At 37.0% G+C, this 27,979-nt stretch overlaps 1 protein-coding gene across 1 annotated transcript in view; it reads left to right on the plus strand.

Moving 5' to 3' along the window:
• The first annotated feature begins 4,779 nt into the window (after positions 1 to 4,779).
• LOC127512122 (60 kDa lysophospholipase-like) overlaps positions 4,780 to 27,979 on the plus strand; it is a 29,738-nt gene continuing 6,538 nt past the window's right edge. The window contains exons 1-11 of the mRNA XM_051892756.1: positions 4,780 to 5,123; positions 10,933 to 11,056; positions 19,575 to 19,686; positions 19,982 to 20,107; positions 21,272 to 21,355; positions 21,859 to 21,985; positions 22,712 to 22,824; positions 23,001 to 23,183; positions 23,257 to 23,367; positions 24,867 to 24,986; positions 27,702 to 27,797. Of these exons, the coding sequence (XP_051748716.1) occupies positions 4,976 to 5,123; positions 10,933 to 11,056; positions 19,575 to 19,686; positions 19,982 to 20,107; positions 21,272 to 21,355; positions 21,859 to 21,985; positions 22,712 to 22,824; positions 23,001 to 23,183; positions 23,257 to 23,367; positions 24,867 to 24,986; positions 27,702 to 27,797 (1,344 nt within the window). The 5' untranslated portion in view covers positions 4,780 to 4,975. The remainder of the gene's footprint in view (positions 5,124 to 10,932; positions 11,057 to 19,574; positions 19,687 to 19,981; positions 20,108 to 21,271; positions 21,356 to 21,858; positions 21,986 to 22,711; positions 22,825 to 23,000; positions 23,184 to 23,256; positions 23,368 to 24,866; positions 24,987 to 27,701; positions 27,798 to 27,979) is intronic.

Here is a 27,979-nt window from a genome sequence, read left to right on the forward strand (position 1 = left end):
TTGCGTGAGCGCGTAAAGCGCGCATCGGCGCGATCGCTTGTTTTTTTTTCCTCAGCAGCAGAAACGACTTAATACTGTGTCATTTATGGTCATCCAGATAAGACATTCAAAACACAACTGTAAAGCGTCTTTTTATTTGTGTAAATTCACAATAACTACAAGGCCTAATGGTCAGAGAGTTGGACTTGAATGGATGAGTGTATTAAAAACAAATATATATATATATATATATATATATATATATATATATATATATATATATATATATTTTTTTTTTTTTGCTTTATATCCTTTTAGGCCTACATGCGCAAAGAACATATATAATTCACACATCACATGCACGCACCTGCGTTCTCTAAACTAAGAAAAAATAACAGAATAAAATAATTTTTAGTATTCTTTTTGCTAAGTGAAATATATTTCACTTAGCAAAAAGAAGGAATTTAACAGGAATTTAACATAGGCTATAGGCCTATTTCATATAGTCTATTTAATTTTATTTTGGGCAGTATGACGATGATAATAACAATAGCCTAATAGTAAGAAGAAGAAGATATTCAATCGACTTTTCTGAAATTCAAAACAAAATATTAATGCATTCGTAATTTCCATTTCTGAATAGTTGCTATGGTCACGCAGGTTTGTGCATTAAACTCATGGCCACGAGAAATAGCCTATCAACAATTAGACTCAAAACAATTTACTTTCGCTGTTGTTAGTTTCACTTAAACCACCCTTGTTCACATTACTTAAAAAACTCATGTAACTATATGAACTTAATTTGACTGCGTTGTTTCTACTAAAAATGAGTTTTGTCAGCTTTACTTAATAAGTGTTTGTTCAGTCAACTTAACATTGCTGAGTGAAATGCACAAATTAATGTTGACATAACTAACTGGGCAGTGTATCCGTAGTTCCCAGCATGCTTTGCAAGGGACTGCATTAGGAGAGTAAATTTAGGGATTAAAGTGTTATTTTATGTTTTTCAGTAAAGGGAAAGATGTTATGTTATGTTGTACATTTAGAGGAGTTTCTGTAATGTTTTTGAATTTTGTTACTATTATGCAGAAGAGTGGTGCCTGTGTTTAGGCTGTGCGCACTCATATAGCTTGTTTAGGATGGAATTCCTGCTCTCAATTCAATTGCGTTTGTTCAGTGAGTTATTTTTTGAGTGCATTTTGTAGAGCAAATAGTTCATTTAATGAGGTAAATGAAGTAAATAAACATGTTCACCTTAAATAATAAACATAACATTATTAAGTAAACTGCACATATTAATATTATGTAACAGTGACAAATTCAAATGATTTGTATTTACTCCAAGAAATTTTGTCAGCTTTCCTTGAATATCTTTTGTTCATACAACTAAATTGTTATTTGTAATCCAACAATTCATTTTTTTGAGTGTATGTTGTTCCCCCGAACATGACCTCTCTCTGCCCCCTTTTTGAATATTGGTCATGTATTTTTTTTTAAATAACGCATTAGGCCTAAATAGAAACAGAAACAAATCTACAGCTGAACCGCTGCAACACGTTGTGTTGTTTTTGAATCAGCGTATTTGAAGGAATCAAACGAATGGACTGAACTCACTCGTGAAGACAGTGACATGCCGCCACCTGCTGTCTGTTTTAGTTTCATATTAAACGTATCATTTCATTGATTCCATCATGTCATATTTCTGTCTTCAAAATGTAAAACATTTAGGTATCTCATAACATGTTTATGCACTTCTCTTCTGTATTGATGGCTCTGATAAAGCTCTGATTACATTTTACTGGTAACTGCCCTACAGCCTTGTCATCTAACTGAATTTATCGACTGGAATTAGCGTGGCATTAGCGTTTGTCACATGTTGGCATGTAAAAGTAGGAAATATGAATGTGAAGTGAATTTTTGGTCTCGTTTCAAATGCATTGATCAATATGCTTGTGTCGACTTCACTGTAGCCTACGCTGTAAAACCTAACAGTTGTTCTAACTAACCCTTTTTAGTAAACTTTACTTAATGTCCGAGAATTTGTTGAACTTACTTAAAACAATTTAGTAATTATGCTTTGTTACTCAGAAAACCCAAGTAAAAATTACTTGACTGGTTTGAGTACCACTTCGTCAAGCAAAAAAAAAAAAAAAAAAAAAAGAAAGAAAAAAGGGCAGGGCAACAGGTTTTTAAGGCGGGGCAATTCTTATAGACTTTTCACTCATTTTCTCCACTTCTGCAGTTATCTTTCTTTAGTTGCATAAATTATCGATACAACTAAAACGTTTGGGATAACGTCACGTAAGTACTGATAAAAATGAATCATTGAGGCTGTAAGTGTAACATAAAAAAATTCATTATTTTTTTACAAATAAATATTTGTTTGTTAATTTACTTGGATAACTTGAGTAGCTCACTTAATTTGGATTTGTAGCAAAAACATATTTTGTATAGATATATATCGCACGTCTTATCTTGAGTAATCTAGACAAGGCTTTGTAGACATGTGCATTTCCAACATACTATTTAGCCTACTTAAAATATTTAGGCTACTGCTGGATTTGGCTGATGCAACGAACCCTTTTCACATAGTGACGACATATTTTTTTTTTTTTTTTTTACAATGCAACATAAATCTAGCAATTTTTCTCATATTTCATATTTTAGGGTAATTTTTTAACAGCGTTTTCAACAACAGCCGTGACCGTAGTTGTTTCACGCCGCACCGCAACAGCTTGAAGCGGTCCATCCATAGACATCTATAGCGGTGCAACGCATCAATGCGAACTTTACAAATCCTGACTGCTGTTGGAAGCTTCGCAACTGTGCATTACCTCAGGTATACAGGGCATCCGTTTACTGTCTCATCGCGCTGCACCGCATCGTAATAGTTCACTGATTGTAATGGTGTCTTGCTTTTGACGCGTCGCAATTTGCTACTCGCATTTTGCTGTAATCTTGTCTTTGTTTATTTCATTGTTTGGAAAGTCATGGATTTTTTTTTTAGTTTTGCTACTGAAATGGAAGCACTCACTTAAAACGAGGATGTTTGCTGCTTGTTCAATATTACATTTAAATGAACATTTACTTAATTTTATAATCTACTTATTGGGGTTCTAGTTCCCAGAATGCTTTGCATGGGATTTAATTCGAAGAGAAAATGTTGAATTTGTTTATTTTCATGTGTTTTTAAGCAAGATAAACAAGTAAAAGTCTTGTTGTTTAATGTTCTATTAAGGTGGGATTTAGAAAAGTTTTTTTGTCATGTTGGGAGTTTTGGGAGTTACCGTCGTGGTGACGAATGGAGCCTGACGTAAGCTTGACGACAGGTTAATGTAACGCGTCATATGAATTACTCTACTTAATGAGAAGTTGTTAATGTTAAAACTGTAATGCGGTTTGCATGTATAGCAAACTGTTTATTACATATTAAAAAAGTTATGTTTATATATGATGATTTGTGGTCTGTTTACTGGAGTTATATGGGTGTAAACTCAGTTGATTTATGTTTATTAGTTATTTTTATGAGGAAAATTGAGTAGAAATTACTTAAGGGTGCATGTTGAAGACGTGTAAAAGCCAGTTGGTCAAACACAAATTAGATGAGTTCAAAATACTTAGAAGTCTGATGCAAACTCAATTTTTTTGAGTAAAACCAAGGCAATATTTTTTAAAGTAGCAAACTGCCGTGTTTTGCATGCGCATGCAAAACACAACAATGGTAACAGTTAATTTTTTTTTTTTAATTAATAAGACCATTACAATTTTGTTTGCTGTTGTTGTTGGGGTAATACTGACACAAGACAGCAAATAAAATTTTAAAATAAAGCCACAAACAGTAAAACAAAGCGTTTACTTTATTTGTGCCGCAATGCACTCTGGGAGTACTTAGATCACAGATAGAATTAAGTTGACAAAACTTAAATGGTTTAAGTAAGATCAACTTAATAAAATTAAGTAAAGCTTACTTAATTGAATTAAGGCAACAAGTTTGAATTAAGTAAACTGAACAAATTTGTTTTTACGGTATATTGTGTATTGTGTACACAAGCCCATTCATTCAAATGATTAATAATGGGAAATAACAAGCGCTTCCATTTCAGAGTCCCTGTTATCAGATCTGTTTGCCAGCCCAGGACATTTTATAGCTAAATCCAGACCAGATGATATTATACGGCCATGTCTGGAATAAAGAGTAGCCTATCCATGTCACACAGTACAGTTAGGGTGATATTACTTAACACGTGATATAAGATTTTGGTCATACACCTATCCAAGTCATTCATCACAGACAGTATCAACGTCAGTAGGCTACACTTCTTGTATTTCGGGCACACCACAAGGTGTCACTGTGGCCTCAACGCTTCGCTCTCGCCTACTCTGAGCTCGATTGCTATGTCTGAGGTAAACCACGCCCTCCTCATTACCATACGGACAAAGAAATGTAAAAATACATAAATGTAAAAATAAAGAAATGTAGAAATACATAAATGTAAAAAAAAAAAAAAAAAAAAAGAAATGTATAAATGAATGAATGTGGAAATAAATAAAAATCGAAATTAATAAATGTATAAATAAAAGAAAAAATAAATAAATGTGGAAAAAAATAAATAGGCTATTATAAATATTTTTTGCTTTCCTATGTTTATTTATTTTTGCTTTTTTACATTTCTTTGTATATTTATTTATGTATTTATTTATTTTTAATTTTGGCAGACTTGGAATTCCATAGTTAACGTGCTGTACAACGGGGACAGCTACAGTCATTGACAGACCATCAAAAACCGGGACTGTCCCCGGAAAACGGGGACGTCTGTTCACCCTAATATATATAAGCTACACATATGGAGACTTCTTTGTGCTTTATTTTCATATTTGAACAATTGAGACTTTTGAGGGCGGTCTTAGAGATTTTCAGAGGGAGGTGTTTGCCACCACCATATAAGTGAGTCCGATATGGCAGAATGGAAACACACCGGCTTCATCTTCAACAAGCATGTCTTCTCTGGGTCAAGCTCTTTCTCGAAGCAGGTTAAGTCGACCTGATGCGATTCGGGCGCTGAAATCTCCGCTCTACGAGTTGGAGGTGAGTGTCCTGGTCATATACACCGGCGGAACCATTGGAATGAAGGATTCTGGAGGAGGTAAACACTTTCAGCAGCGCTCACACACCTGTCTGCATGAGAGTTTATATACGAATAATATTGTGCACTACGCAGTATTATGTTGTGTAATTATGTTGTATAAGACGTTTATGGGATTATTTGTTTGCTGATCTCATATATATATATATAAAAACTGATTAAGAGGGGGCAGTTTAAATGGTCGGTGTAAATATTAATGTATGGGTCTTTGGAAAGTAATATATTTAGGATGAACCTAGAATATATTAATGCCACTATATGTGATACATTTCAAACCAGTTGACATCAGTAAATAAATGATGCTCGGCATTTCTAGATCTAATTTTCTGAGCATGCCATGACTTAACTAACCTGTACCAAGATTATTTTTAATATAACTAAAATATATTATTTATTTACTTATTTATTTTCAGAATATTTTTGAACATATTATATATCTTACAATAAATGCCACTTGATTATGCACAAATGTGTTTTTATGTTTACATAAGTATTCTTTGGGATAGTCTGTGTTGGATTATTTGCTTATTTTTGAGATTTTCATTAACCTTTTATATTAAGCTATACATTAATTTGGTGGATGATTTGGTAACTTCATCTTTAAATTGCCATTGTCTAATGATTTTAATGATTATTGATGACAACATTTTTGTTTTATTTATTCATTTTTTTATAAAATGTGGATGTAGGCTACACTGTAAAAGAAAACAGCAGCAGTGGTGCCAGAAAATGTCTGTTTAAAAACAGAAAAACACTGTCAAAAAAAAAAAAAAAAAAAAAACATAGATAAACTGAATATATATAATATATAAAATACACTATATAAAATACAATAATTTCTTATCCTATAATAACTGTTAGTATAATCCTACATAAAATCACCAACAACAAATGGTAATGAGAAAGTCATATGATGACTCAAAGCACATCACAAGCTTTTCCAAAGTGTGTACATTAATAGAAGGTGCACAGTGTCATTCACACAAACACTAAACACCATCATGGTAACACACATGACATTAAAAAATAAACTAGTATTTATATGTTGTTAGAATTGTCAAGTTATTTCATTTGAATCCAATGAAAAGGATTATTTCTTAACATAAAACTGAACTGCAAACACTGAATGTGTAACAGGGAAATAATCAAAACATAATTTTATGTCTATGGAAGCAGCAAAAATAATCCGTTCCATTAGACGACGCATTATATTAACATCAGGTACGTATTATGTAAGCAACTGTAAAGTTTACTCTGTTCTTCTCCCAGTTCACCAGACACTTACATTCATGTATTTCGAAAGAAGCGGATGAATTCACGTTTCAGATCCGAGTCTCTGAACTGCGGCATAAACAAACATGGCGGCGCCCATCGCGCATAGGCTACAGCTCAACTAACGCGATCATTATAAAGGTGTTCAAACAACAAAATACATTCACTTACACATATTTGACAATCGGAAGATCAGCTATTTCATGACATACAAGTTTGTGAATATTTTAAATAAAAAAAGAAAAAATTACATAAAAGCAATCCATCAGTCATCCAGTGCTGTTGTTGCTGCAGTGTCACGTGACAAGCAGTGACGTGTTGCCATGGAAATAATAAAATAATTACTGTTTTTCCTTGATTTTACGGTAAGCAGGGGCACCCGTAAATTACTGTTTTTCTAAAGTCTATTGCCATAAATTAATTTACAATTGATTACTGTTAAATTACCATTCACCCTGTTTTACACCTTACATCTTACACCTTTAACCCCACAACAAAATCCTCAGTTACCATTTTTATGATCAGTGTTTGCTTTAGTTGGGCTTTTAACCCTTAACTTTTAACATTAGTTTTTGTTTGGCTGCTGTGTCTGTGTGTTTTTGAGACACATTTGTTGTAGCAAAAGCTCAAGGAGAAATGTGTTCAGGTTATGTTCTGATACATAACCATGTTGTAAAGCATGATTCACTGATTTCATTGAATGTTTAGCAAAAGTGTTTAATTAATACACCTTAAATTTATCTTGCTACCACCACTGTGATTCTACAGCAAAAAAATAAAAAAGCAGTCTTTAAACAACCAGTTATGAAAGGCTTTTAAACACATTCACAAAAATAAAAACTTTGAACTACTGTGCTGTTTAGACACACACAGACATCAAGAATCAGAATATGAATCTCAACGATGGTGACAATCGACAAAATAGATAAACAGATTAGCTCTGAATATCACAAAACAAGCTACTAAAACGTCATAACAAAAACAACAGCAAAAAACAAAAGCAAATAGTAAGATTTAAGAGAAAATAACAGGACAACTCAGCGGCATAATTTATTCATGCTGCAATGCATGCTGGGAGTCATGAATGAGTCTTGTATTATGCTGGTACCCAGCATGGCTTGTCACCATTGTTGAGATTCATGCTGATTCTTGATGTCTGTGTGTGCCTGAATGTTACAGATGTTCAAAATATTTTAAGTACAAGCTGTTTTTAAAATGTTTCATATTATCTGATTGTCATGATACTGATGTACGTCATGCTGTAGAATCACAGGAATATCAAAATATAAAACATCACCCATATAATTACAGATTAGAAAGAGATATCAGTGTACCAGGCCATTAGATGACTGTGACTGTTAATAAACAGCCAATGTCATCTGATCACATTTTTTTTGTGCTTTTTTGCTATAACACATGTACCTTAAACACACAGTTACAACAGACAAGGAAAAACTAATGTTGAAAAGTCAAGGGTCAAGAGCCCAACCAAAGAAAGCACTGACTACCACAATGGTAACATAAAATAAAACATCAATATCTAAACCTCTGTTAAATCTTAATGAGAACTTCTGTAGATGTTTGACAAAAATAAAGTCAGTCTGGTTAATAATAAGTGAAGCTGGTAATGCTGTTTGTGGAGTTGTTAATCAGATTTTGAAACTTTTCATGTATTATTTCCTCTTCAGTTGATTTCATCCAAGGCTGTGGCTGAAGTCAGCTGCAGTTCTTGGGCAAATTCCAAAAGGCATTTTTGCACCCTTCAAGGGCACTTTGGGAAGGGAACGCCATTTGAGGAGTGTTCCAAACGAAAGTGAGCAACGGGTGGGTGGTATATACTCGAGGTATGCTGGTTCCAAAAACGCGTTCGGGAATAAGTTCAGCCAGCCCAGAGTATGTTCCCGGTTAACACACACGACATTCTCAACCGAGCGACGAATCGATTATTCACCATGGAAACAGACGCTAAGAAAAAGCGTGCCATTCTACTTCCTTCTTCTTCTTTTCTTTAATGGCGATTTACATAACCTACTTGCTACTACAGAGCAGGTTATGTTCAGAGAGCAAGTTGCTATGGCTACTTACATACCCTGAAAGTTACCCCTGTTTTGGTATCTGCTTACTCTTAAACATACCCAGGTATGTCACATAACCTGCTTTCTGGAATACCCCCCAGAGCAATTCAAATTGTTGTTTTTTTTGGTGATATATTTCACACATTTTTGTCATGTTAGACCTATGTTTAAATAAGTAAGAAATGTGTTAGGTAATGCAGGGTCCAAAAGATGAGACAGCAAGTTTTGAAGTTGAGAGCAGTGAAATACACTCTCACACACAGATAATAACACATATATTAAAACTTTTTATATATGTAGCCTATCTTTATTTGCAACAGTTATGATAACAGCAATAATAAGAAATTTCAGTTGTAAGAACAGCTAATCACCTGATGGTATTGTCATGGGAACATCCCAGGTGAAGATAATGAGGAAATTCCATTGTCTGTCATTGCTCACTTCGCCAAGTGCATTCCAAATAGCTACATAATGGCACAAAAGTGCCCTGCTCACTCCAAAGTCCCCGCTTCAAGGGCTCTGCCCTTCAAAGAGAGTAGGGCACAGGTATGCTCACTTCAGTTTGGAATTTGCTCCTTGTGCTTCTTCTCTTCCCTTCACTGATTCTGCTTGTTAACAGCAGGTGTTCATCAGTGTAATTCACTGTCTCAAGTGGACTTTATTAGTAAACTAATGTAGGGAATAGTGAATGAGGGTATAGGGTGTGATTTGGGACACAGCCTCTGAGTGTCGACTGTGAGTGCTGCTAATTCAAGTTATACTGCTGTAGGCTACTTTCTCGAAAACAACAAATATTACCCAGAATGCATTGTGTTGTACGGTATATTACTGTTTATTTCAATTACAACAAATATCTGTAAAACAACAGGTATTTTATTGTATAATGACAGACCATTACCTGTAAAATTACATTTATTTTTAACAGTGTAGAAGGATGTATATCAATGAGCATGTTTATATGCACACCAGTACCAGTAACTCGTAAAATATCAGCTTATTGAAATAATCTGTTGTCCGGGTTTACATGCAAACTAATAACCCAACAACACTTGCAGTAAAAGGTTTACTGAATTTATATGACTTTTTTATTAAATCAGGTTTTTTATCCCTGTAATGACGTCAAAAACTCTGACACCGAGTATTTAATTTATGTGGATTGAGATGTTAAATAAAGCATTAAAAACCGAAAAAGCTGCACAAGATGAGAACACTTTTATAGGCCTACTTTTTTGGGGGGTGAAGAAATAGTCTTAGTTTGCGATATATTTCCTCCTCCCTTAATTCAAAACGCTCGCTCTGTCTGTATCTCGCTCGTTCCTGTCACATATCTCACATGCGCACTTCAATAAACCGAAAGAAAGCACTTTAATGTGTTTAGCCTACATGCTGGGCAAAATCGGCGAAAGGGGCAAAAATCTAGCTGTGATGATCGGTTTATGCTGTTTATGACCTTACTCTGATAAAGCAAAACGGGTTAACACATTTACATGATCACGTGCAATGTCGGCTTATTAAGCATTATCGGGTTATGAATGAATATTAAAAACAGGAATGGATTACACAGCTGAAACTCTGAATAATGCACATATTGTGACTTGATTATGTAAAGTAATAAATGGGAATGGGAAGAGTGCTTGAAGAGGATGCTGATCTTGTTTTATGACTTAATTAGGAAATTCTATGAATAGAATGATCAAATATTTGCCTGCTGTAAACAGTTCATCTTTTGCAACGCTATCTCATGACCAGTTCTTCTGTATTTTACGAGGTGGCTAATCGTTCGAGTTCGTACGACCTCACTCGTACGAATTCATACGATTTGTCTAAACCCCAGTGACTGGTAGGTTTAAGGGTGGGGTTAGGGATAGGTCATTTGTACAAATTCATACGAATTTGGCAAAACAATGTACGAATTTGTACGAGTGAGGTCGTACAATTTCGTACGAATTAGCCTTTTCCGACAGTGGGTTTTAGTACCATTTCCTGCCCAATAGTCTAGGCTACTGCTTAAATCCGCTGTTTTTAAGCCTAATACATTTTTTTTTTACTTGGGAATATAATATAATATAATAATACAGTCTGATTAAACCCACAAACCTTAATTTTGTATGAAGGAAGACCTTTGACTGTCTTTATGTAGGCCTACTTTGTGTACAGTTTTATTTATTTATTTATTTATTTATTTATTAATTATATTATATTGACTGGCAAAATGTGATTATGTAAACCGTTTTTTCAACTCCCAGCATAAATAATATATAATTAGGAAAACTAAATATTTTTTTTATTCTACACTGTAAAAGGGAATGTTGATCAAAATATGGTCTTTTTGGCTTCGTTGCTGTGCTGAATTCTGGTCAACAGAACCCGAGGGATGCAAACATGAAAATCCATAAGTTTGTATGGTGGTGTGCATATATATTTGGTGCAACTTTTTACAGGCTTTTCTTCTATATTTGCAGGTCTGAAACCAGAACCAAATGCTCTTTATTATTTTCTTCGCACACTCCCTATTCTGCATGATGAGCAGTACGCGGAAGATACAAAACTGTATGAGCGCTATCCGGAGTTCACGCTGGTGCTGCCGTAAGTTTCCACGCAGATGCACACACATATGCGATCAAATCAGAAGTTTTCCTATTTATAGATCTAGACAATATTGGAATTGATCTATTTGTAAAAATAAAATAAAAATAAAAACGGTTTGAATTGTTGGTTTCTAATTTTATTACAGTTTTCATGGAATAGTTCTCCCAAAAATGAAAGTTCTGTCATTACTTGCCCTCATTTTTTTACGTGCTGTTTTATAATATAAATCTAAAAATTTATTAAAAATGAAAATAAAGTAAAGAAATTATTGAAATTGTATTATATAGCCCATGGAGGATGGTGTTTCTTTCATTTTTACACATCTGAGAATATTACAGACAGTAAAAATGTATAGTATTTTGACAGGAAGTCCACTCGTTCAGCTGATCCTCTGTTTCATGCTGGTAGCATAATGTTTGCCCATGCGGGATCGGATGTAGCATGGGCGTAGAATACACGGGGGATGGGGGGGACTTTTAATAAAACGTGGCCTAATCTTGGCCACCCCGCTCACAACTGCTGTTTCTGTCTACTTTTTTTGTTGACAAGAATTGCGTTTATTTAAATGCAGAACCATCTCTTTAAGACCACAAAAAACGGGAGACTTTTCAGACGCGCACTCCAACTTCGCCTCAGCACCAGGCGCAAGTCAAACGCACGCGGAAATGATACAGGTGCCGAATGAGCTTCAGCAGAACAACAGTGAACGGCAAACATTATATATAGCTTACATAAATGTTTCTGAACTAGTGGGTTGCGAGACCGTGCACTTTTCAATCACGCGCAAATATAGCGCTGTATATTACGCACTATAAATGAACCGCAAGAGAAACTACAAGCATGCAATGTCGTAGTCCTGACGTCCATTAAGTCATGAAATAACCAAAAAAGGTGATTAAAGCTGCGTTAAAACTGTGCATGCATGTATGTAGGCCTATATATTCTGCTATGTGAGATCACAATATAAGGCACAAACTGATATGTAATTTTTTAATGCATAAATACATGAGGGAACTGTGCATGTCACGATCCCAGTTCTGTGTCTTTTGTTTTTGTATGGACCTATGTTGAAGTGCCTTCTCTGTTATCATTGTTTCCATGTTCTTTTCCTGTTTGATTTCTGTCTCCCCCTGCGGTCATTAGTTGTTATAGTTAGCATCATTGAACACACCTGCAGTTGATTAGCTACTCATTGTTCTGTGTATTTAAGACCTTGGTTTTCAGTTATGTTTTGTTAGTCGTTGTATGCTGTTGGTGGAGCATGTTTGTATTTTGGGTTTAATGGTCCTGTTTATTCATGTCGAGTTTTGTTATTAAATGTGCGTGCAAGTGGATTCTCTCTCTGCCTCGTCTCTTAGTATTGTTACAGAACGACTAACCAACTATGAATCCAGCCGCACAGATCATGCGCCTTCGTCAGGGGAAATGGACAATTGAGGAATATACCATGGATTTTATTGAACTGGCACACTTAACTTCAATGGACATGGTATGTCTTATGATTTTTTTTCGTGGTGGTCTTTCTGAGCCGCTCAACTCGGTTATGCCATTACATGACCCAAATTGGACTCTGGAACATTATATCAATTTGGCATTACAAATAAGCGGCTCACAATGTTGTGGAGGAGGAATGTGACATCCACTCTACTCGCTACACCAAAGTCTCCAATTGTCACAGCAACCACCTCAAAGTCTCATCCCAAGATGGCCACCATTCCAGAGCCTCGTCACGTCTCAGCAGATCTTCCGGAGCCTCATCACGTCTCAGCAGATCTTCCAGAGCCCTCAGCCGAGATGGCTGCCACGCCTGAGCCCTCAGCCGAGATGGCTGCCACGCCTGAGCCCTCAGCCGAGATGGCTGCCACGCCTGAGCCCTCAGCCGAGATGGCTGCCACGCCTGAGCCCTCAGCCGAGATGGCTGCCACGCCTGAGCCCTCAGCCGAGATGGCTGCCACGCCTGAGCCCTCAGCCGAGATGGCTGCCACGCCTGAGCCCTCAGCCGAGATGGCTGCCACGCCTGAGCCCTCAGCCGAGATGGCTGCCACGCCTGAGCCCTCAGCCGAGATGGCTGCCACGCCTGAGCCCTCAGCCGAGATGGCTGCCACGCCTGAGCCCTCAGCCGAGATGGCTGCCACGCCTGAGCCCTCAGCCGAGATGGCTGCCACGCCTGAGCCCTCAGCCGAGATGGCTGCCACGCCTGAGCCCTCAGCCGAGATGGCTGCCACGCCTGAGCCCTCAGCCGAGATGGCTGCCACGCCTGAGCCCTCAGAGATTGCAGCACTGGCCATTATAGCCACAGCCATTGGGAGTGTTTGGGCTGTGCACTGTGCTACAGTTGAAGAGTTCGCTCCAGAGCCCGCTCCAGTCCTTGAATCCGCTCCAGAGCCCGCTCCAGTCCATGAATCCGCTCTTGAGACAGCTCCAGTCCAGGTCATCTGCTCCGCCGTGGAGATCATCAGCCCCGATTGCACTGTGGTGGTCTTCTGCTCCGCCGTGGAGGTCTTCAGCCCCGATTGCACTGCTGTGGTGGTCTTCTGCTCCACCGTGGAGGTCTTCAGCCCCGACTGCACTACTGTGGTGGTCTTCTGCTCCGCCGTGGAGGTCTTCAGCCTTGACTGCACTACTGTGGTGGTCATCTGCTTCGCCGTGGGGGTCTTCAAGCCCGTTTGCAAGGCCCACTGCCCAGCCTGCTGGTCAACCGCTCTGCTCCAGTCTCTTCTGCTCCACGGGCCTAGTCCTCCATCCCGCCCCCAGGTCCGCCTCCGCTCCACCTCCGCTGGACATCTGGTTTTTAGGAGCGTCTGGAAGCCACTCCTTTGAGTGGGGGCTATGTCAAAATCCCAGTTCTGTGTCTTTTGTTTTTGTATGGACTTATGTTGAAGTGTCTTCTCTGTTATCATTGTTTCCATGTTCTTTTCCTGTTTGATTTCTGTCTCCCCCTGCGGTCATTAGTTGTTATAGTTACCATCATTGAACACACCTGCGGTTAATTAGCTACTCATTGTTCTGTGTATTTAAGACCTTGGTTTTCAGTTATGTTTTGTTAGTCGCTGTATGCTGTTGGTGGAGCATGTTTGTATTTTGGGTCTGATGGTCCTGTTTATTCATGTGGAGTTTTGTCATTAAATGTGTGTGCAAGTGGATTCTCTCTCTGCCTCGTCTCTCAGTATTGTTACAGTGCATTTGTACTAGAAAATGCTAATTTTGCTTTAATTTATAAAGTACAAAACAAATGTATCACATTTTAAATGCATAAAATAATTAATTTACATTCTGGCATTTATGTGCTGTTGGCTTCCGCATCAGCAAATGGGAATTCAAAAGAGAACACTTTTTTTTTTTTTTTGTACTGAGTTTAATTTAGGTATGATAGAACTGTTGCAATTATTTATTTTGACAATATAGAAAGTTAAACATCTAGCGTTTACTTTTTTTGGTTAGTTTTTGAAACAGACAAACTCAGAATTGTTGAAGTTCATTGATTATACATAAAATTCAATGAAGGTTAAATAGTCTTTGAACTACAGTATTATCTACATGTCTCATCCATGAAGATGCAACAATGGAGAACAAGCTACTGGGGGTTTTGAGAACCAGAACTGACTGAACAAGTTGAAATTTAGCTGTAGTGTGATGCCCTTTATTAATATGCCTGCAAGTGAGGAATGAGGAATTCACTCAGCATTCCATGTTCTAATTCACTATCTCAATTACAATTAAGTAGGCTACAAATTAACTGTATTCAGTTGTGTTGTAGGCACAGTCCAGTACATTATAGTCAGACTCATTTTTATGTTGAAATAATGAAGATTTCTGTGCCACCCCAGACTGGTTGCTGGCCCCTGCCTGGCCACCCCTATGAAAAAGTCCTGGCTCCACCACTGATACTCACTGATCATTAAACCAAACAAAATACAACACTTTCAAAAACACTCAATATGTGATTATTTTATTGAGTGATAGAAATTGGGTTCAATTAGATTTGCTATACAGCGTCTTCCCATCACCTCCTCAAACTGCTTCCCTTAGTGTCCTTTTACACGTAGAAAAGACGAAAATTGTATTACACCGTCCAGTTTTTTCCCTGAACGATGAAGTGAGCTCCTGTTGCAATTCTCGATTCAGCATAAATGACTTACAATGGCGACATTTTTCACAATCACGACAGAAAATCAAAAATATTGCCCTTAATGTAACTAGCAGAAAGGCAGTGCGATATAAACAATCCAGACTAGAACTGAATATGGCGTGACGGCAGCTTCACATTCTCTACACCGCGTTCCAAATTATAATGCAAGTGACATATCAGTAAGATTTCAGTACAATAAACATTCAGATTTTAGTTTTTCTAAGAAAATGTTTGTTTATTTATCCATGTCTTTTTAGATAACTGGTATCAATCTCAGACAAAATAATTTGCCAGGTCTATGGAAACCCTACTTACAGGTTGTTCCACATTATTAAGCAAGTCACAGTTCTCATGCAATATGGGGAGGAAGAAAGATCTTTCTGAAGATGAAAAGCATGAAATGGTCCAATGTTGTGCAAAAGGCATGTAAACAACTAATATTGTGTGAAAACTGAATGGAGATTATCGAATTATCATAAGATTTGTGAGTGATTTAGAGCACAGCAGAACTCGGTCAGATAAAGGCTTATTAATGAAAGTTCCTGTCAAAAAAATTAATTGTATTAAAAGGGCAGCTATAAAAAAAAAGCCAGTGTTGAGCAGCAAACAGGTATTTGAAGCTGCTGGTGTCTCTGGAGTCTCAAGAAGCTCTCCATGCAGGCTGGCAGTTGTGTGTAAAGTTGCATTTCAGCCACCTCTAACCAAACCTCACAAAGAGAAACATTTACAGTGGGTTTAGAAATACATGAAGACTCATTTTTAGAAAAACTAAAATCTGAATGTTTGTACAAACCCGATTCCAAAAAAGTTGGGACACTGTACAAATTGTGAATAAAAAAGGAATGCAATAATTTACAAATCTCATAAACTTATATTTTATTCACAATAAAATATAGATAACATATCAAATGTTGAAAGTGAGACATTTTGAAATGTCATGCCAAATATTGGCTCATTTTGGATTTCATGAGAGCTACACATTCCAAAAAAGTTGGGACAGGTAGCAATAAGAGGCCAGAAAAGTTAAATGTACATATAAGGAACAGCTGGAGGACCAATTTGCAACTTATTAGGTCAATTGGCAACATGATTGGGGATAAAAAGAGCCTCTCAGAGTGGCAGTGTCTCTCAGAAGTCAAGATGGGCAGAGGATCACCAATTCCCCCAATGCTGCGGCGAAAAATAGTGGAGCAATATCAGAAAGGAGTTTCTCAGAGAAAAATTGCAAAGAGTTTGAAGTTATCATCATCTACAGTGCATAATTTCATCCAAAAATTCAAAGAATCTGGAACAATCTCTGTGTGTAAGGGTCAAGGCCGGAAAACCATACTGGATGCCCATGATCTTCGGGCCCTTAGACGGCACTGCATCACATACAGGAATGCTACTGTAATGGAAATCACAACATGGGCTCAGGAATACTTCCAGAAAACATTGTCGGTGAACACAATCCACCGTGCCATTCGCCGTTGCCGGCTAAAACTCTATAGGTCAAAAAAGAAGCCATATCTAAACATGATCCAGAAGCGCAGGCGTTTTCTCTGGGCCAAGGCTCATTTAAAATGGACTGTGTCAAAGTGGAAAACTGTTCTGTGGTCAGACGAATCAAAATTTGAAGTTCTTTTTGGAAAACTGGGACGCCATGTCATCCGGACTAAAGAGGACAAGGACAACCCAAGTTGTTATCAGCGCTCAGTTCAGAAGCCTGCATCTCTGATGGTATGGGGTTGCATGAGTGCGTGTGGCATGGGCAGCTTACACATCTGGAAAGGTACCATCAATGCTGAAAGGTATATCCAAGTTCTAGAACAACATATGCTCCCATCCAGACGTCATCTCTTTCAGGGAAGACCTTGCATTTTCCAACATGACAATGCCAGACCACATACTGCATCAATTACAACATCATGGCTGCGTAGAAGAAGGATCCGGGTACTGAAATGGCCAGCCTGCAGTCCAGATCTTTCACCCATAGAAAACATTTGGCGCATCATAAAGAGGAAGATGCGACAAAGAAGACCTAAGACAGTTGAGCAACTAGAAGCCTGTATTAGACAAGAATGGGACAACATTCCTATTCCTAAACTTGAGCAACTTGTCTCCTCAGTCCCCAGACGTTTGCAGACTGTTATAAAAAGAAGAGGGGATGCCACACAATGGTAAACATGGCCTTGTCCCAACTTTTTTGAGATGTGTTGATGCCATGAAATTTAAAATCAACTTATTTTTCCGTTAAAATGATACATTTTCTCAGTTTAAACATTTGATATGTCATCTATGTTGTATTCTGAATAAAATATTGAAATTTGAAACTTCCACATCATTGCATTCCTTTTTTTATTCACAATTTGTACAGTGTCCCAACTTTTTTGGAATCGGGTTTGTACTTAAATCTTACTGGTATGTCACTTGAATAATAATTTGGAACGCAGTGTATATCTACCACCTCGATGGCAGTCAAGTCTTTCAATTCAGTAGAAAAATTGCTCCTCTTAATAACATAAGGTTCACATCCAAAATATGTTGTGATTTTCTGTTTATACCTTTCTACACCAGCACAGTATGGACTTTACACCATCTCTTCCATTCTAATTTTCACTGCTTGCCCTCCACATTAAATTTGTGCGTCACCAGAACCACGTGATTGCAAACAACCTATCGGTACATCATACAAATTTCAACCCATGTGTGACATCAACCTGGCAACCTACAGCCCAGTTGCGCTGTTGATATCTGTGCAGGTAGTAGACGCAGGAAGTTGAATCAAGCATCAATGATAGAAATGAAAGGGAGAAGACTCGGTATTTGTAAAATATACATGTAAATTTAACAACAGCTGGTCGGAAGAATTTAGTTTCATATCTCGAAGCCATGTTGACAATGCCCACGCCTTTTGCAAAGAGTGTCACACTGATTTTAATATCGGACATGTGGGAAAAATGACTTCACTCAGCACATTAAATCACAACGGCACAATCACACAGTGGAGGCACAGAAGGGCACAGTGGCCATTTCGACCTTCAATATAATATTAATGTACTAAGTTTAATACATGAAATACGTGTGTTTTTGTTACATGTTCCACAGTTACATGCACCACAGTTTTTGAATAAGTAATATTACATGAATTATATATATATATATATATATATATATATGGTTCCACAGGTTTTATAACTTTATTTTAAAACCTTATACACTGATCAGGCATAACATTATGACTACCTTCTTCCATTGCTCCATGGTCCAGTTCTGATACTCACGTGCCCACTGTTGGTGCTTTCGGCGGTAGACAGGGATCAGCATGGGCACCCTGACTGGTCTGCAGCTATGCAGCCCCACACACAACAAACTGTGATGCACTGTGTATTCTGACACCTTTCTATCAGAACCAGCATTAACTTCTTTAGCAGTTTGAGCTACAGTAGCTCGTCTGTTGGATCGGACCACAGGTCAAGCCTTCGCTACCCACGTGCATCAATGAGTCTTGGCCGCCCATGACCCTGTCGCCGGTTCACCACTGTTCCTTTTTTTGGGCCGCTTTTGATAGATACTGACCACTGCCAACCGGGAACACCCCACAAGAGCTGCAGTTTTGGAGATGCTCTGACCCAGTCATCTAGCATCACAATTTGGCCCTTGTTAAACTTGCTCAAATCCTTACGCTTGCCCATTTTTCCTGCTTCTAACACATCAACTTTGAGGACAAAATGTTCACTTGCTGCCTAATATATCCACCGACTAACAGGTGCCGTGATGAAGAGAAAATCAGTGTTATTCACTTCACCTGTCAGTGGTCAAAATGTTATGCCTGATCAGTGTATATTATGTAAGCAAATTGAATTTGAAATGTTGCATATATACCAGCCTATATTTTACAAGTGTATGGGTTAAGATTATTGTCATAGAAAGGAGCAAGAAAGTCAATTTTATGTTTGATGCCTTAGTTCTGTATGTATTAGCTTTATTATTTATTAACTTATTACTTATTTAACTGATTTATTTATTAACTTTCTTTATCCCCTCTTCCTTACTCCTAACTAGGCTACACCATGTTTCCACAGATTGATGAGCGAAGTCTGAAGTCTGCTGCTTCACAACATTTACTCATCTGTTGACGCACAAATAGTTTTACTTTTAAATAGAGGAGACACCCCAGAAACCAAACAGAATCTCACTGTCAATAAATAATATATATCTTTTTTTTTTTTTTTTAGTTAATTTAGCTAAACTAACCCATATGTGCCCAATGGTCTTTGCTGGTTTAAATAAGAAGTTTTGCTTTACTTTTAGAGCTTGTTTCAGTGCTTGGGTGATTTTATTTTAGAATAAACTTAAAGATTTTGCTGTATTTTAAACATGTTCTTTCTCTTTTTTTCACCCCAGACCCTCCAAACAGAAACCAAGGGTTGTATATACCATTTTAGAGTACTCTCCCCTCCTCGACTCCTCTAATATGACCCCAGATGACTGGGCTAAAATTGGAAAAGACATTGAGGTGCTTCCCTTTTAACCATCTTTATGTTTATGAGTTTCAGGGCTTTTTTTTTAAACTGATATAAAACAGTCGCACTGTCGAGTACTGAGACATGACTGAATATACTGATTTGTGAACAGAACTGATCTGATAAATTGTTTTTTGTTTTTTACAAAACATGAACTTTTTGTAAATTTGTAATTGTAGATAATCTTTGAATTTCTTGAAGGTAGATCAGTGAACAGTTCAACAATTCTTTAGTTAGCATGTCAAAATCACTACTGAGATTTTCAAAGTTTGTTCCCTGTGTTCACAGAAATTCTACGAGCAATACAATGGTTTTGTCGTCCTGCACGGCACAGACACCATGGCTTACACCGCTTCTGCCTTATCCTTCATGTGTGAGAATCTGGGAAAGCCTGTCGTCCTCACTGGCTCACAGGTAACATGTGACATTTTCAATTGATCATTTACTCACCTTTGTGTTGCACATATTGAGCATTTCAGACTATTTATACTAGACCAGTGTGTTGTGATTGGTCAACTGCTTTGAGTGTGTTTTTGGAAAATGTCCCGCCCCTTACCATAACCACGAGTTTCAACACACTAACTCAACCAGGCCCTACCCCTTTATTTTGAGTATATCTTGAATTATATGAATTATTTCCCCCTGTGGTGAAAATCAAGTTTTTAATGTTGTTTATATGTCTATGTGGTGTTTTTAATATGCTTTAAGACAAACCATGTGCAAATTCATAAGTCAGCACCATTGCTGAGTATTTTCTCTTTAAAACTGCAGTGATCTGAAGACAGTCTCAAAAACACGGTTTGAAATTGTTGGTGATTCTTACATCAGAAAGCTACCTTGTAACCAATCACATCAACGTGCGGGTGGGCTTTAGCGTATCATGAACTGTGCTGTGAAGCAGGGGAGTCTCAAGAAGCCAGGTTATCCTGGTATATTTTAACATTAGCAACACATTATTAGCTGTTTGATAATGTAGTCAAGCACAAGGCTAATCATATTAATTACCGTTATGTGTCCGATGCTGTAAAAAAACGATACCAGTGTGCAGTGTTTACCTCAGTAAGTTGACCAAGTGGATCTCTGAGCTCATGCGTGTGAGTGGAGGCAGGACTAATTAGCGTATTCATGGTATACTAAATGAAGCAAGGGTGTAAAGTTACATTCAAGCTATTTTAAAGCATGAAGAAATGTTTTCACATGAAAAAAAAAAAAAAAACTTTAAATATGTCATTTTAGTGATCAAAGATTAGTTTTAAAGGATAGGGGGGCTTTAAATGAGTGATATGGTGACATGTTTGTTCTCAAAAGAAAATCAAGACTACAAAGGAGGCATTTCAGGGAGTTCAGAATCGGTGCTTACTGATATAGAGAATAACTCCCTTTGGAGTGACTTTGTACTTTGTAACTTTGCAGACATTTTCAAGCTCAAACAGCAACATTACGCTCTAAAGAAAGTTGAAAATGCATAATAGGACCCCTTTTAAAGTTACCTCCAATATTAACATTTATCTAGTGGTCATCAAAAGACACATCATGTTAAATTCCCTATTAGCTTCTCAACCATCTTATATGTTGCAGGTGCCCATCTATGAGTTGAGGAATGATGGGAGGGATAACCTCTTGGGGGCGCTGTTGTTAGCAGGACAGTATATCATCCCTGAGGTGAGTTTTTTTATTCTCTGTGAGACTGACCCTTTGTAGCCATTACAAATGCAGTATGTGCAAGATACCTTCAAATAGTTGTGATGTTTTGGAGAATGTTGGCTATTAAATAGTTTTAAAGGGCATTATTAAAGGGATAGTTCACCCAAAATGAAAATTGTCATCATTTACCCATCATTTATCAGTTGTTTCAAACCTGAATTGATTTTCTTTGTTCTGCTGAACACAAAAGAAGATACTTTGAAGAATGTTTGTAAGCAAACAGTTGATGGGCCTTATTGACTTCCATAGTTCCATACTATATAAGTTGATGGTGCCCCACAACAAACCATATTCTTCAAAATATCTTCTTCTGTGTTCAGCAGAAGAAAGAAAATCTATTCAGTTTTGGAACAACTTGAGGTTGAGTTAACTATGATATAATTTTTCTTATAAAAATAATTATAAAACAGTTTAAATTGAGTAAAGGACCAGAAAAAAACCCTTTGTGTCTTTCTTCACAGGTTTGCCTGTATTTTTATCAAAAGTTGTACAGGGGCAATCGTGTCACCAAAGTGGACGCTGAAAGCTTTGGCGCATTTACCTCACCAAACCTGCGGCCATTAGCCAGTCTTGAAGTCGACATCATAAGTGATTACAGTTCTGCCAACATCTATACACAATCTTAGTGCCATATAAGTCTATTTATAGACTAGTTTTCCTAAAAAATGAAAATTTACACAAATGTTTTCTGCCATAGAAATTCAGTATGTACTGGTTGCTCTTTTCTATGCAATTACAATGATTTGGAACTGAGGCTTTTAAGGGATAGTTCACCCAAAAATGAAAATTCTGTCATCAGTTACTTGCCTTCAAGATGTTCCAAACCTGAATTTATTTTCTTTGTTCTGCTGAACACAAAAGAAGATATTTTGAAGAATGTTTATAAGCAAACAGTTGATGGGCTTTATTGACTTTCATAGTTCCATACTATATAAGTTAATGGTGCCCCACAACAAACCATATTCTTCAAAATATCTTCTTCTGTGTTCAGCAGAAGAAAGAAAATCAATTCAGTTTTGGAACAACTTGAGGTTGAGTAAACTATGACATAATTTTTGTTATAAAAATAATTATAAAACAGTTTAAATTGAGTAAAGGACCAGAAAAAAGCCCTTTGTGTCTCATATGTAATAAAAACTACATATAAACAAATGATTAAGAAAAAAAGTTTAATTTTTAGAGAAGTATATTATGTTACGTTACAGGACACTGCAGCATCACTAATAAGGGAGTTGACATTAAATTTCAAGTAGTGTTATTTATTTCATTCAGACATGTTATTTTGAGGATTATGCTTAATTTCTTACTCTTTAGTTGACTGGGACATTGTGTGGCGATCCTGTACAGTGGACAAATTCACTGTCAGCACAGAATTGAACAGTAATGTGGGTGTCCTGCGACTATTCCCAGGAATCACTACTGATACGGTAAGGCCATGTGGTTAAGTCTGCCTTTATTTGCCACACATTTTTCCCAAATCTCTTCATTCTGTCCATAACAATGTTCATTATTTTTACAGTGTTTAGTAAATACTGACAGTTTAATTTTCAGCCGAAATTTTGGGAGTTTCAGATGTTTAAAATGAGATTCATTCTCTCATCAGGTCAAGGCCTTCTTGCAGCCTCCTATGGACGGGATCGTTTTGGAGACTTACGGCACCGGTAATGCTCCTGACCGCGATGACCTGCTGGATGAGATCAAAAAAGCGACCGATAGAGGAGTCATCATCATCAACTGCACCCAGTGCCTCCGGGGCACGGTCAAAGGCACATATGAAACTGGCCAGGTTTGGGAGTTTGCTTAAGAAAGGCCTTATGTGGGTGGATTCCAGGAGTGTGTAATTTAATTTTCCCTCGCAGGCTCTGTATAAAGCCGGTGTGATCGCTGGAGGTGATATGACCCCAGAAGCTGCTCTTTCAAAACTCTCCTATGTGCTGGCAAAAGACCTCAGTACAGAAGAGAAGAAGAAGGTATGGAAAAATGTCTCTTAAAAATACATTAAAATCACATTTGGGTCAATAACATATACACTATCATTCAGAAGTTTGGGGTCAGTAATCAATCTTGTATCACGTTTTCCACATAATATGAAGCAGCACAACTGTTTTCAACATTGATAATAATAATAATGTTTCTTGAGCACCAAATCGCCATATTAGAATGATTTCTGAAGGATCATGTGACTGAAGACTGGAGCTGAAAATCAGCTTTGCCGTCACAGGAATAAATTACATTTTAAAATATATCACAGCTGAAAACCGTGATATTTAAAAATTTTACTTTTTAATATAATAATATTTTATAATGTTACTGTTTTAATATATTTTTTGAGCAATTTAAATGCAGGTTTGGTGAGCGGGAGAGACTTCTTTCATTGAAAAAATCTTACCGACCCCAAACTTTTGAACGGTAGTGTATTAGTAAAAATTTTTTTTTTGAAAAATCAAATATAAAATGCAGATGCCAAGTATTAAAATTAAAATGTTTTCAATATATTTTTCAAGCTAATTTTTATTACCTTTTCTTTAATTATTTTTGTTAGTAGTTTGTTAGTTGTAACACATGAATTTGATTTAAAGCTGCAGTCCGTAACTTTTTTTTGTTTAAAAATGATCCAAAGTCAATTTGAGCAAGTACATAACCAGCCAGTGTTCAAAACTATCTCCTTATCTAGCCTGATTCACAACGGTAAGCTTGTAATAATGTTTTCTAATAAAATCGGTACTGGTGGGGGTTTTTTTGTGGGAAATTCAAGCATGATCCAGAAGCGTAATTCAGAAAGGTCCAAATGACAATCATCAGTGACATCTGGAGATTCACCCGTAGTCAAAAGCAAAAGACTTCGGACTTTGGAGTGGATACAGAAATGGAAATCTACAGGTAACACTAATACATGCTAAATACACATAGTCACGCAATGCTGATGTTGTTAACATTAACTATTTGAGAACAAAGTATAACAATAATAATAATTTGCACGGTTTGATGTGATATGAGTTGATGATTAATCACCATTGGTAGCGCAATTTATTGTAATGCTTTTTTTTTTTTCAGTTGGTCAGAATAAAAGTGGCAGATTTATTAATTACTTGTTCAGATGATATTTTCTGTTTAAAATTCCTTATTTTGGTCATACTTCCAGACTACAGTCTGTGATTCTGAAGTACAGTATCCACACCGATGTGGTGACTGACGGCAAACATTAGATTCATCAACTCTGAGGAGCCGTGCCGATGCACAACCCACGTAAAGATGATAATTCTGCAAATAACTGCAATTGCTAGTTTCAAACAGAGATAGCAACAAAGAGGCAAAACTTACAGACAGCAGCTTTAAATTTGAGTTTAATTCAAATAATAATAATAATAATAATAATAAGCAGTAGTTCTATTGTAAATAATAATAATAATGAGATAATTATTACTTGTTTTAGATCACTTATTAATTAAACATGTTATTTGTTCATAAGATGATGAGTCAAAATCTGCGTGGTGAGATGACAGATGACCTGGTCGGTCCAAAGCTTTCTCTCAGCGACAGTCGCTTTATTCAGGTCATCGCCAAGTCCCTCAGCAGCTGCTGTAAAGAGGTAATGTAACCTGGACTTTCTCTCTTTCTAACTTTGTCCCCAATTTTTCTGGGGATTTTGCTGAAAACAGTAATTGGATTATATTTAGCTTAGTGTTTATTTGTGCTGGTAACTTGGTTGGTTTAGGTGTGTCGTGGACTGCTGACTTCTGAAAATATTCAGAAATACCATTCATATTCTGTGCAGTGGTAAGCTCAGAGCAGTGACCAAAATTAATTTTTATATTTAAACTGAATTCCATTTTAAATGGACTTTATACATGCAACTTTTTTTCTAACCTTATTAGACATATACATGATCTTTTATGTCAAATTCTTACATTTATTCAATAAATTAAATTAGAATAATAAGATACTATGGTGTTTTAAAAACAGAATTTTGAATATTGAAAATATGAAATAATTTTAAAAATTAAATGTTATTTTAAAATTTGAAACTAAATCTGTCATTAGGTTCAAAATGACTGATTTGTTCAGAAACTGAGCAAGTCACTCGCCACATTTAATTAGAAACGTACTTTTAATATGTTTTGTATAGTATGTGTGTAATATGAATGAAATTTGGATGTACTACATTAACCATATTTTCATTAGTGTCAGCTTCACTGCCATTCACAAATCTCCCGTAGCATCATGAGATAGTAAAGTGTCCATCGAATGTGCTTTACAGAATCTCAATGGAAGTAGTAAGTCATTCGGGTCGCCTAGTTTTTCGAATACTATGTATTTGGACTTGCTACTATGTTGGCTTACTGATTTTTGCATACTATTGTAGGGAACTAGGCCTATTCGATTTTGGATGCAGTGTCTTTATAAACGGGTCATTGAGTCATTCACTCTAATGTTTCGTTCAAAAACACTGAATCATTTTGTAACAAAACCGCTGTATTTCGTACATAGTGTTATAACTTTTGGCAGAAGTACAGGCTTTTGGTGTCTTTGCACCGCAGGAACTGGGAATGATTTTAGCTATAGGAACGCCTTTTGGGGAACTAAATTGGCTTCTACTTCAGAGTAGGGTCTAACCCTGCACAAAAGGAACTAACAGAATTTTGAGATTGCAATAGACGTGAAGGACTATAATGTGTTAAGAGCTCCCTCAAGTACTGAGGAGCTAAACCACTTATTGCGTTGTAAGTAATTAGAAAGATTTTAAAATGTAAATAATGTTTAATAAGGAGCCAATGCAGTGTTGACAAAACCGGGCTAATATGGTCATACTTCCTGGTTATAGTAAAAACTCTAGCTGCTGTTTTTTTTTACCAGCTGGAGTTTGTTTATTAGGCATGCAGGGCAACCACCCAGTACATCGTTACAGTAATCTAGCCTTTGTCAGGGCTGGTTGCCAACGAAGTGAGGATGCAGGATCTAGTTGAGCAGCAAAGGTTTATTGACAATAACTATAACACAAAACACTCAGGAGCAGGAACAAAAACAACCAACTAAACACTGACGAGGACAGACAAGGGAGTGCAGGAGGAGTGAGTCTTTAAAGGGAGTGCTGATGAGGATGTGCAGGTGCAGGGAAGGTGCTGGCCGCTCGGGACGCCACAGTGGCGCTGGCTGCTCGGGACGCCACGGCGGGTCAGGCTCCTTTGGTTCCGTGGCCTTGGCCCAGACCCCATGCTTGGCCACCAAGTTCGGGGACGGATAGCCCTTGTTTGTTTCTGATGGGACTGGATGAGGAGGATACTTTTTTACTTTAACTTCTTCAACTTCAAAATTAGAAGCGTTTAGATAAAGAACAAGATTTATCGATTCGACTAGGGAGAAATAACAAGCAGGTTCACTATACCGAATAGTATTTTAGACCCTACTCTATAAAGTATTTTGATACAAAATATGAAGCCATTTTCATCAACCCTATCAAATACAAATTACAAAATACTATTTTATATTTGAAATACATGTATCATAAATACTGCCCATTCCTGGCTAAAGTTACCATTTGTTTCTTATTGTATTCACGGAGACCAGAGCCATGTCATTATTTTCATTTTTAACCTAAAAACGCTTGCAGTATGTATAATTCATAAATGCAACTCCATTCTTATTGAGTCTCTTCAACAGTGTGTAGCTTTAGCCATGTTAGCCGTGCAGCACGCCATCAAAACTCTTTCAGAATCGAATGTTAGCAAACATCCACAAAATACATGCCATACCTACATGATCTGATATGCTGCATCACAAACAGTTTGTAATGATCCATTTTGAGAGTTATATTTGCTGTGTGAGCTTCTCCTGTATTATTTATGCTTTGGTGTATTGGAATCATGAGCTTGGGGGCGGGAAGCACAAGCTCATTTGCATTTAAAAGTACACACACCAAATCAGCACATTTTTTCTCCCACCCAAAAATAGGCAGTTAAAACATGGTATAATAAAAAATCCATAGGGTATTTTGAGCTGAAACTTCACATTCTGGGGACACCTGAGACTTATTTTACATCTTGTAAAAAGGGGCATAAGAGGTCGCCTTTGAACTATTATTTAATTTATTTATTTAAACGTGGCATTGTTGACGTTATTGAATGCTACACAGCCCCTATATAGTGTACACCCCTAATTGGGAGTGGTTTCACTAAACAGTTGTGCCAGTTTGGTGGACTGCATTTTAGTGTAAACTATGATGACAAAATTGTACAACTACAACCATATAATGAATCAGAAGAAACTCAGATGTACAGATCAACTATAATATTACTGATGTCCACAGGAACTTGATGCCATAGGAGATGCACTAACTCCCTCTCTGGCCTGTGCTGCTGCTAAGGTTGGAGACATCGAAGCTTTGGAGGCCATAAGGGAAATGGTAAGATATTGATACCTGTTTGGACACCCATTTAAAAGGGCAAACACTGCCTGTAAAAGTGGAATCAAATAAATGCAGCCTATTCCAAACTTTTTACAGTTTGTGGTGGTGTATGCCTGCAACTTTTTTGTATTTGAATGTTTTTTATTATATTAAAAATGGAGCATGCGAACAAGTCAGCT

Source organism: Ctenopharyngodon idella, chromosome 5, assembly GCF_019924925.1.
Source record: "Ctenopharyngodon idella isolate HZGC_01 chromosome 5, HZGC01, whole genome shotgun sequence".
NCBI lineage: Eukaryota > Metazoa > Chordata > Actinopteri > Cypriniformes > Xenocyprididae > Ctenopharyngodon > Ctenopharyngodon idella.